We start from the raw sequence: 9811 nt of genomic DNA, 5'->3' as shown, positions 1-9811 counted from the left end.
CCCAATTCCCCTCTCCGGCCTTCGCCGCCGCCAAGGCACGAAGCCAGAGCGCGACGACATAAATCGTGGGAGCGCCCGCCTTTGAATCGGTTTCCCCCACGCCATGTCCTCCCCCTGCGTCTCGCACCAACAGCAGGTCCGTCTCCGTCTCCACGCTGCCAGCCGCCTTCCCACCCCAGACACGGCCTCGTTCGCGCCGCCCGCGCCCCGGCAGCTTCGGATGGCGCACGCGGTGATGAGCGCCAAGGCGCCCCTCGGCGTGGCGCCGACGGAGGAGGGGGCCGGGACGCCGGGGCAGCAGGCCGTGCTGGGGTAGATGGTGGAGGATGCCGCCGTGTGGTGCGCCGTCCACGGGCTCGTCGTCGGAGATCGCGCCAACCAGGTACGCCACACGAGTCACCCCTCCCGGTCTTGGATCGACTGGCTGCTAGTGTTCGTCAGTGTGTTAGCAAAAGCTTGCATTTTGGGCGGTCTCACTTTGTCAGAGAATTTCCTCTAGCTCCATGATTGGAATTTCTAATAGTTCGTTGTTGCCTCGGCTTGGAGGATGGAATAATGGAGTACCCACCCTGCCAAATTGCAGTAATGTTGTTCGCTGTTTAAAAGAACAAATGTTCAACTTGTCTTAACAGTTGCAGTAATGTAGTTCACTGTTAAAAAAGGAACAATTTTCAACGTGTCTTGACTGTTGCCACTCTGCACTCTGGCGGGTTTTGATATAACCAGAAAAGAAGAAGAAGCAAACAGCATGCCCCAATTTCCTGTAACTGTAAGCTATAATTACCGCTGAATTATCTGATCTGCATTTATATTGTCACTTGCAGAGATCAGGAACGGTCCCTGCGGTTGGCCTGGTTCACGCTCCATTCTCGCTGCTTCCAGCGCGTTTTCCGGCATCGTTCTTCAATCAAGCATGCGAGCTGGCTCCTATCTTCAATGAGCTCGTGGATCGTGTCAGCTTGGATGGGGAGTTCTTGCAAGCTGCTTTGTCTAGGCAAGTTTTGAATTCTATCCACTGGATTCTTTTGGTACCAATGTGGTATATATCTTTGTTCGGAGCATACAGTGAGTAGACGAGATTGTTAGCTGATTTTTTTCATCACAAGATTGTCGCCTTGAATTTTGAGGAGAATATAACTCTCTGTTAGTCAGGTCATAGAAGGCAGAGCTATTTTTCACATTTTTAGCTATATAATGGTTTCAGGTTAACAGCGGATTATCATTTTCTAATTTCAGAACAAAGCAGGTTGATGAATTTACTTCAAGGCTGCTAGAAATTCATGATAAGATGATGTCTATAAATAAGAAAGAGGTGAGTAAACTGTTTTTTATCGGCCTCTATGTCTCAGTTTTGACCTTTAGGAAATGCTTCTTTCAAACTTTCTCTTGTTTTTTAGCCAGCCACTGATATGTGCTTGATACACTTTTAGGATATACACTTAGGATTGCACCGGTCTGACTATATGCTGGATTCCGAAACCAATTCACTACTTCAAATTGAGCTCAACACTATCCCATCATCCTTTCCTGGCCTTGGCTCCCTTGTCTTTGAACTTCAAAGGTCAATTTACTATCCATTCTATGGCAGAATTTTCATGTTTTCTTTCAAACTTTCTCTTATTTTTTCAATTGTAGTATGACCTCATTATGAAATGTTTAAGGTTGTACAAAATGATATTCCACCAGAAAGCATGGATGCCATGCGCCCGGTGCAGCAGCACTTGCCAACACGGACAAGCAGTCCAGCCTCCAAAATGAATAACCTTCCAAAGGTAAATACTTAGATGAGTGGGTCAATGAAACTTGACTGGTGATTGGGTTTGGGTCCACGGTGAATTGGATTCTAATCGGAAGCTGATGCAACAGGATGCACAAAACATGGAAGTGTCTACACCAGTACCCCCAATAAATCCGGAAGGAAATGATGAGGACGAGACTCCAAAGAACACTGTCTCTAGAAATGGTGGTTTCCTGCAGAATGCAGTTGGGCAAGACCTAGTCCATCTTGGCGTTGCAAGAACAGCAAGTGGTTGCCCTTCGGCTGTCGCTTCCGGTGTTAGCACCAGATACCAGCACAACAGAATGGATCTTGATCCAGCATCCAGCAGCGTGGATAATTTCAAAACACCAGAACTTACAAAAGAAAACGGTCTCGAGGAGGATGGGAAAGGAGAGAGTAGTATGTATGATGAGAGGCAACCTAAGAGAAGGAAGCGTACCCTTATGAATAATGAGCAAATAGATGAATTAGAGAAGGCTCTAGTAGATGAGCCTGAGATGCACAAAAACCCTGTTCTATTGCAGAGTTGGTCAGAGAAGTTAAGTCTGCAGGTACTCGCTCCGTTTCTTTTTATTAGTCGCTGGATAGTGCAAAATTGCACTATCCAGCGACTAATAAAAAGAAACGGAGGGAGTAATTTTTTTTCACTTTGGGGCATTCAATTCTTAGGTCTTAATTGTTGAATGCATTCTCATTTATGGAAAATATGGCCGTGCTTTTGTAGGGCCCAGAGATCACAACATCACAACTTAAAAACTGGTAAAACTGTGTATCTTAACCGTTGTTTGAAGTTTCTTTCTTCAAATTGATAATAATGTTTTTTGTGCTTCTCATCTAAAGCAATTTGTAACCGTGTTTTCTCGTGCAATTTCCAGGTTGAAAAAAAGTGTTGTATGCAAATTCTGACGAGGGTGATATATAATACTATAATCCTAAGTCTGACAGCCTAAATAACCTGGTTCTAAGCTCCTGTTTGATCTTTTTTTTTCTATACCTTTTATGCAAATCTGAACAGTTGTTTTTACACAACTGAACACCTTTTTAATGTGAGATATTGAGCATTATAATTGTTAGTATATTAGGTTAGAGTAAATTAGTTACCAAGCTAGGCAGCCCCGCTCCGGTATTTATCTCCACGGATGAAAAGGGGACGCAGCTATGTCATTACATTCTATAGATGCTGAAGCATTTATTTTCATGATTGAATTTTTTTGGGAGAGCACAGTTCCGTCCTAATTTTTAATTCGCTTAACTTTTTTTTACTAAATATGTAAATAGATGGATAGATATACATAGACGGTTACAAGCGTAATGAATAAATCAACGATGATTATAGAAGCAAATTAAACCTATCTACTAACTATGATTGTTTGGGGCGCTGCCCAACAATCATTTTAATCTATAAAATATACCCTATACTAACACCTATCTAACCCATTTGGATAGCTAAAAGAGTTTATTATAATCTAGAGTTGACTATGCTGTAATCACCGTTCAAAGATGCTACCAGTGTATACCATCGAGTAGACCTACAAGTATATCACCACCGTCGCGATACAGGATGCGTCTCCTCATAATGGTGCAGATGAAGCAAGCGATGTGACTCTTCCGCCCGGCAAGGAAGGGCAACTCCGGGAAGTCCCACCGCATGCCAACGGTGGCGGCCATGCGCCTCAGACCTAGACCACCTAAGTCCGTTCGCTCGCAGTGCTCCGCCATGTATTTGGCGTCGAACACCCGGCCGCCGCCGAGAAGAGCATGGGTCTGGGCCATGAACTCGTGCCATGTCTCCGGCAGCGGCTGGCCGCCCGTGAGAATCTTCAGCATATATGCGAAGTCGTATGCTCCACCAAACGCCGCCCAGGTGAGCTCGTTGGGCCGCGGCGTCGCCGACAGTATGGCGGCCAGCTTGGCCGCGAACGCCGCGGAGCTCACGCCGCGCGCTCGGGCCTTGTCCAAGCAGACGCCCTGTGAGCGCAGGAACGTGACGGACTCCGGGGCGTGGCGGTCGCGCCGGGGGTCGAAGTCCGAGAACGTCACCTCCCACGCGAGCTGGAACAGACGTCCTTCTCCGTCCGCTGTGAGCGGGAGGTTCCCGTACTCGTTGGAGAGCGTGATGCCGAGCATCACGATGGGCACCGCATCAACGTTTTTCTTCACGAGGGCGTACTGCTTGCTCGGGGCGATTCGCGTCGCAGCGGACGAGCGGTGCAGTGTGCCCGCGTACTCGACGTCGAAGGTGATGCAGGGGAACAACGGGAGCAAGGAGCCTATCATGTTTAGCTCCGAGTTCATGTTCTCCGCCATGACGGTCCTGATTTGGAGACCCAGCATTTTGTGGCGAACGGCTGAGAAACAGGCGGCGCAGACGGCTGAGATACACGCGACGGCGCTCGGTTCTTGGCGGGTTACTTCTAGATTTGATGGACGAGGGGGCTGTGCCTCGCCCCGCATATATAGTCTGTCGATCGAGTTCTTCGGACTTTGGACAGGAAGTCCATGGCGGACTCAAGGAGAACTGACCGGAGCCCCACAGGACAGAGATGCTAACTGATCGGCTGGGCAAGTTGGGCCGGCAGGTGCCCCACACGCTCGAGGAGATGGGGAGAGAAGCTGGGCCGCAGCCAGGGAAACGGCCCTTTCTTCTTTTCCATTTTTCAGTTTTAGGTTTCAAATCCCAATCAAATTTCAAATTCAAACAATCGAATGATTGGAGGATTTATTTACTCTGGGGCTGTTTGGAATGTAATGAAGCTCCTTTGTTGTCATTAGACTGGTAGACTTTGTCCAACTGAGCCCAGCCTGTTTAGTATTTGGATTTTATCTTGTGGTTGATTTAATTTAATTTGATTTATCTTCTAGTTTATTTACTCCGAGAAGGGCCTTCAGTATTCTTACTCCTATGATTTGGGATTTTACATGCGTATGTTGCTTGGTGGTGGGTAAATTCCTGTGGCTGTTTCAATGGCATACCAACTTGTTGTTACTCCCTACGTTTCGTTTTAGTTGTCGCTGAATAGTGCAAAATTGAACTATTCAGCGACAACTAAAAAGAAACAGAGGGAGTACTTAAGATTTCTCTGTTTTTTTCTAGAATTTATGAATGTGGGGGCAGGGTGCACTTGCAGCAAATTTTACAAGTTATTCTCTGTTCACTGGTGCGCTTATGTATTTTTACCATCTCACTCAGCCTAGTATTAGGGACTGAAAGCTAAACTTATTATGTTCAAAATCTTCCACTAAACTGGGACTTTTGAGTACTGCGTGATTTATGTTTCCAACTACTCCAATGCTCTAGATTGTTATTGGCATAATAAACTTTGCCATGTTTGTCCAGGCACTTGACACAATAAAGAAATCTGCATCCAGTTTGTCCAAGGCTGATGTAAAGAGGATTGGCGTTTCAGAACTATTTTTCTTTTAGTCTACATGTGTACTGAAGCACCTGCAGTAGCTCCAGGTGAGGCGTGACAGAGTGGTTTGTAATTGTTGGCGGGAAGAGAAATTATGTTTGAAGTACGCGTTTGTTCGTAATTGTTGATAGGCCATGTGTTGACTATGGGCTTATATTTTGCTGTGCTGTAGCGGACATAATATGCAAAAAAAAAGAACTCCACCTTCGTGTCGTCCACGTCTCGACTCTCACCGATAGCCCACATCGAGGTAGCATCGCGCCTCCGGCTTAGGGCGTCACAGTGCCTAGCTTCAAAAAAAATGTAATGTAACTTATTTTTACTGTGCATATAAACAATTTATCATTCTGGTGAATCAATCTATTTATATCGTATCAGTCGTAGGAACTGAAAGAAATAGGAGGAACAACGCTAGATCGCCAGCAACGCCAGGATAACTAGCAGGAGAGACCGGAGTTCAATCGATTTCATCAAGGAGGACTAGTTCGTCAGGTAATACCTAAGATGTCTTTTCCAAAGTTTGGGGCGATGATCCAGTGGTGTGGTTGGATAATTGTAAGAATTATTTCAACATTTGCAATGTCCCCGAGGCGATCTAGGTCTCAGCTGCTACCATGCACTTGGATTCGAATGCGTCTAGATGGTGGCAATCGTATAAGATTCGAAATGGGTTGGGATCCTGTCAGGAGTTTTCTGCTGCTGTGCTAGCGAAATTTGGTACTGAATCTTACCCAAAGGCTTTGAGAACAATTATGAAGTTAATATAGTCATACACTTTGGAAGTGTACGTAGCAGAATTTGAACAGGCTCGTTATGTGGCCGAGGTGCATAATCCAAAGTTGGACGAAATGTTTTTTTGTCGCCAAGTTCATTTATGGCATGAAATCGGAGATTCAGAATGTGGTTCAGCTTCAGTTGCCCAGTACCATGGATAGAGCCACTATGCTGGCTCAACTACTGTAGGAGATACTGGATAGCAGTAGAAGTAAGGTTCAGAGACAAGGGAGCCTTCCAAGACCACCATACCTGCAGAATAAGCCAGAGAACAAAGTACTACATGCTATACATGTCCAACGGGCCGTGCCGGGCCGGGCCGGCACGGCTAGGCCCGGCACGAGGGGCGTCAGTCCAAGCCCGACATGGTTTAGTGTCGTGCCGGGCCGGGCTGGCTGACGCAGCCCAGGCCCGGCACGGTTATTCTTATACGGGAAGAGGCAAGAATTTCAGATACACATATAAACACATATAACAATTCAGAATACTCTTATATAATAACATATTATCAGTATTATAGCTAAAAATAGAATGACAGTTACAAAATAAGTTCCTAAAACGGGCCGTTATCGTGCCTACTAATTAACCGTGTCGGGCCCGTGCCTGCACCGCGGGCCAGACGGCCAGCCCAAGCCCGGCACGGCTATCGGACCGGGCCGGCCCGGGCACGGTTCTAGTCGGGTTGGGCCGTGCTCGTGCCGGGCCACGACCGTGCCGGGTCACGGGCCCACTGCCGGGACGGCCCATTTTGACATGTCTACTACAAGCCACAATGGAGTTGTCCAGGAAGAGGCAACTCAGGGAATTCAGGAAGTTGAATGGGCTTTGTTACACTTGTGGTGAGAAATTTGAGTCGGGGCATCTTGCTAAGTGTTTAAGGAGAGGACCGGCTCAGCTTAATGTGGTGGAGAGTGAAGATACAACCATGGAGATTGAGGTTATCTGTACAGTCGTGCTCAGTAGTGCAAGTGAAAGTGTAGTGGGGATGTGATGAGGACTTCAACAATGGTGAAAGAGTCTGAATGGTGGGCTAGTGGTCATTTTTTCAAACTAATATGAGAATTTTTCCCCTGAGTGCATTTGACGTTATTGAAAGTCACCTAGAGGGGAGTGAATAGGCGAAACCTAAAAATTATAAACTTTGAACACAAACTTCACTCGAGGTTAGCGTTAAAATGAGTAGTAATAAAATCAGAGTACAGAAGATAGTTCTTCTTACTACGAGTTGCTCAATCAATGTGGATAACTTTGGGAGCTAACTCAAAATGATTGAAAGCAAGAAAACTTAGAGAAAGGGGAGAGGAAGAACCAAATCGTAATACAAGATTAACACAAAGACACGGACGGATTGTTTCCTAAGGTTTGCTTCCAAAGAACCACACATTAGGTGTCTTTCAATCCTTACCCTCTCTCAAATGGTCACTTAGATCGGCTGAATGCTTCTCCTTAATCTCGTGGGTGACTCAGACCCCTCAAGGACCACCACACAATTAGGTGTCTCTTGCTACCTTTACAAGTAATTTGAGGGTTTAGAAGGAGATGAAGAAAGCACGATCAAGAAACCAAGCCAAAGAGCAACAAAAGATCAAAATGTCACACTCTCTTGGGTCTCTCCAATGCACTATCCACTAATGATTCTCGAACACAATTATAGCACTTGGAGATGGATTTGATGCTTTCAGTGTGGATGGAGTGAAGTCTTTGCTCCTTGCAATGAATGTGAGTTTGTGGAAGCTTGGGGGTACCTTGAATGGAGGTGGTTGGGGTTGTATTTATAACCCTCAACCACCACATAGTCTTTGCCAAATTTCTGCCACACGCGGACGATCCATGCCCCTAGGCCGGACGGTCCGCCCCTGCACATCAACAAATGAAATCCCAACGATCAGCAGTAATGGCTATATCAACGGCTATAAGTGCATTAAATGTTTCATCGGATGTCAGATAAAGCAGTCGCGGACGGTCCGGTCGTGCATGTAACCACTACACGACGGTTCACTTACAGCGACCTACGGTTGGTTGCTAAAGCGACTTTTAGCGACCTACGGTTGGTCGCTAAAAACCTTTAGCGACCCATAAGGATGGTCGCTGTAGGTGCCGTCGCTAAAGGCTTTAGCGACCGACATCTTTTTAGCGACCGACCGTCCGTTGCTAATATTGTATATTTAGCGACCAATCGTGGATTGCTGTACTACAGATTTAGCAACCAACCGTAAGTCGTCATACTATATATTTAGCAACCAACAGAAAGTCGCCCTTGTTACAGTTGTTGTTAATAATAATATACATTTAATTAAGCACCACAAATCACAAATTTTTATACACAAATCATAAAGACATACACATTTAATCAGTATCACAGTCATAGATCCATCACATAAACACAAAAGCACCACAATTATATGATCACAAAAGCATCACAATTATAATATTATTCACAATTAGATCATTTACAAATAGCTAGATCATTCACAAAAGCTCCAGAGATGATCAGTCACAAAAGCACCACAGCGACATCACTCCAGCTTGAAGCAGTTCAAAAGCCCACAACTACATCACTAATGTTTCATATCACTCCAGCTATTGTTCAAAAGCCCACAACTACATCACTCTAGCTGCTCCAGAGCTGATCAGTCACAAAAGCACCAAACCGTCGTGTAGTGAACACCTTAAAATCCTATTTTGGGGAATCTAGTAAAACTCTCTACAGGCTTTGAAGCGAAATACCTTTTAATCATAATTTTCTTACCTTTGGAGTTACATCTCATAAAAAATGTTTCTAATAAAATATTAAATGAAAAGAACCCCCATGTCAAATAAGTCATTCCTTTATTAAAATTATATAATTATAAGTACTCTCTAAGAAATTATTTTAAATCATCTCTTAATAAAGGATATACACTAGGAATTTTTCCTTAAATAAATATTTTTGAAGTGTATGAATTATCTATTTAAGAGCATTTGCATGCATGAGAAGATTAATAAATACTTACTATAAAAAATAAATATAGTGCATTCATGCCGGAGATTTTGATTATACATTTAATTTGAATTTGAAACTCTAGCTCATATTTGAATTTATAATTTATATTAAAACTAGAAAATAAAATAATGTTTTAAAATTAAAATAGGAAAAAAAAGAAAAAGAGATGCTTACTTATGACCTGGGCCGAATGCGCCCAGCCAGCCCATCCATGTTTCCTCCTTACCTGAACGTGCGCGCCTGTGGACCCGCTTTGTCAGCACAATAAACTATGGTGGGCTTCTTTGTCTCACTGGCACGTGGGGTCTATTGTTAATCGGCCCACATGTCACGCCCATACACATGGGAGTGGGAATCGATCACTGCCCGATGGACCCCGAACCTAGAGCCTTCTTCTCAACCGTTTTTAGATAGGATTCGTTCCCTGAATCATAAGGAGATGCCTCCACCACGGATCCTTGTACAGTGAATCCCGCCTGGGTTCCTGCCCTGATCATGACCATAGCTATATATGAATTACCTCGTGCAACCCTCAACACATTAGACCACCTCGACGTTGGAAGCTAGGGCCACCATGACCAAGAGCGGATGAACTACCAGAGCACCGTGAAACTCCATCGCGTGGGAACAGGGTAGCCGCATGGAAAACTCCAGTACACTGTCGTTGAGTCCTCGGATAAAGGCCAAGGAGGTTCACCGGAGGGCACCGAATGTTGTTGCAGTGCTATTGGGTAACGAGATCGAGCGGATCGCTATGCCAAGCGGGTAGATTGTGATGCACATTGCGTCGCCGCTGTTGTCGAGTCGGCTCGACTGATCAGAGGGAGCATGGTGGCCAGGGACCATTGCTAGAGCGTATGG

The 9811-nt window shown here is 45.2% G+C and overlaps 2 protein-coding genes across 2 annotated transcripts; both read left to right on the top strand.

Moving 5' to 3' along the window:
- Window positions 1–285: 285 nt before the first annotated feature.
- Window positions 286–1749, top strand: LOC118476443 (glutathione synthetase, chloroplastic-like). Its single transcript, XM_035965584.1, has 4 exons — window positions 286–382; window positions 825–994; window positions 1237–1312; window positions 1431–1749. Exons 1-4 carry the CDS (start codon window positions 317–319, stop codon window positions 1638–1640), a joined length of 522 nt encoding a protein of 173 aa, XP_035821477.1. The 5' UTR covers window positions 286–316; the 3' UTR covers window positions 1641–1749.
- Window positions 1750–1866: 117 nt separating this feature from the next.
- LOC118476444 (uncharacterized) lies at window positions 1867–2990 on the top strand. The gene is made up of 3 exons (XM_035965585.1): window positions 1867–2331; window positions 2505–2539; window positions 2656–2990. The coding sequence occupies exons 1-3, from the start codon at window positions 1879–1881 to the stop codon at window positions 2684–2686; spliced, it is 519 nt and encodes a 172-aa protein (XP_035821478.1). The 5' UTR covers window positions 1867–1878; the 3' UTR covers window positions 2687–2990.
- The last annotated feature ends 6821 nt before the right edge of the window (window positions 2991–9811 follow it).

This window comes from Zea mays, chromosome 2 (genome assembly GCF_902167145.1).
Source record: "Zea mays cultivar B73 chromosome 2, Zm-B73-REFERENCE-NAM-5.0, whole genome shotgun sequence".
NCBI lineage: Eukaryota > Viridiplantae > Streptophyta > Magnoliopsida > Poales > Poaceae > Zea > Zea mays.
Note: the sequence above shows the minus strand (reverse complement) of the source record. Positions and strands in the feature narration are given on the sequence as shown.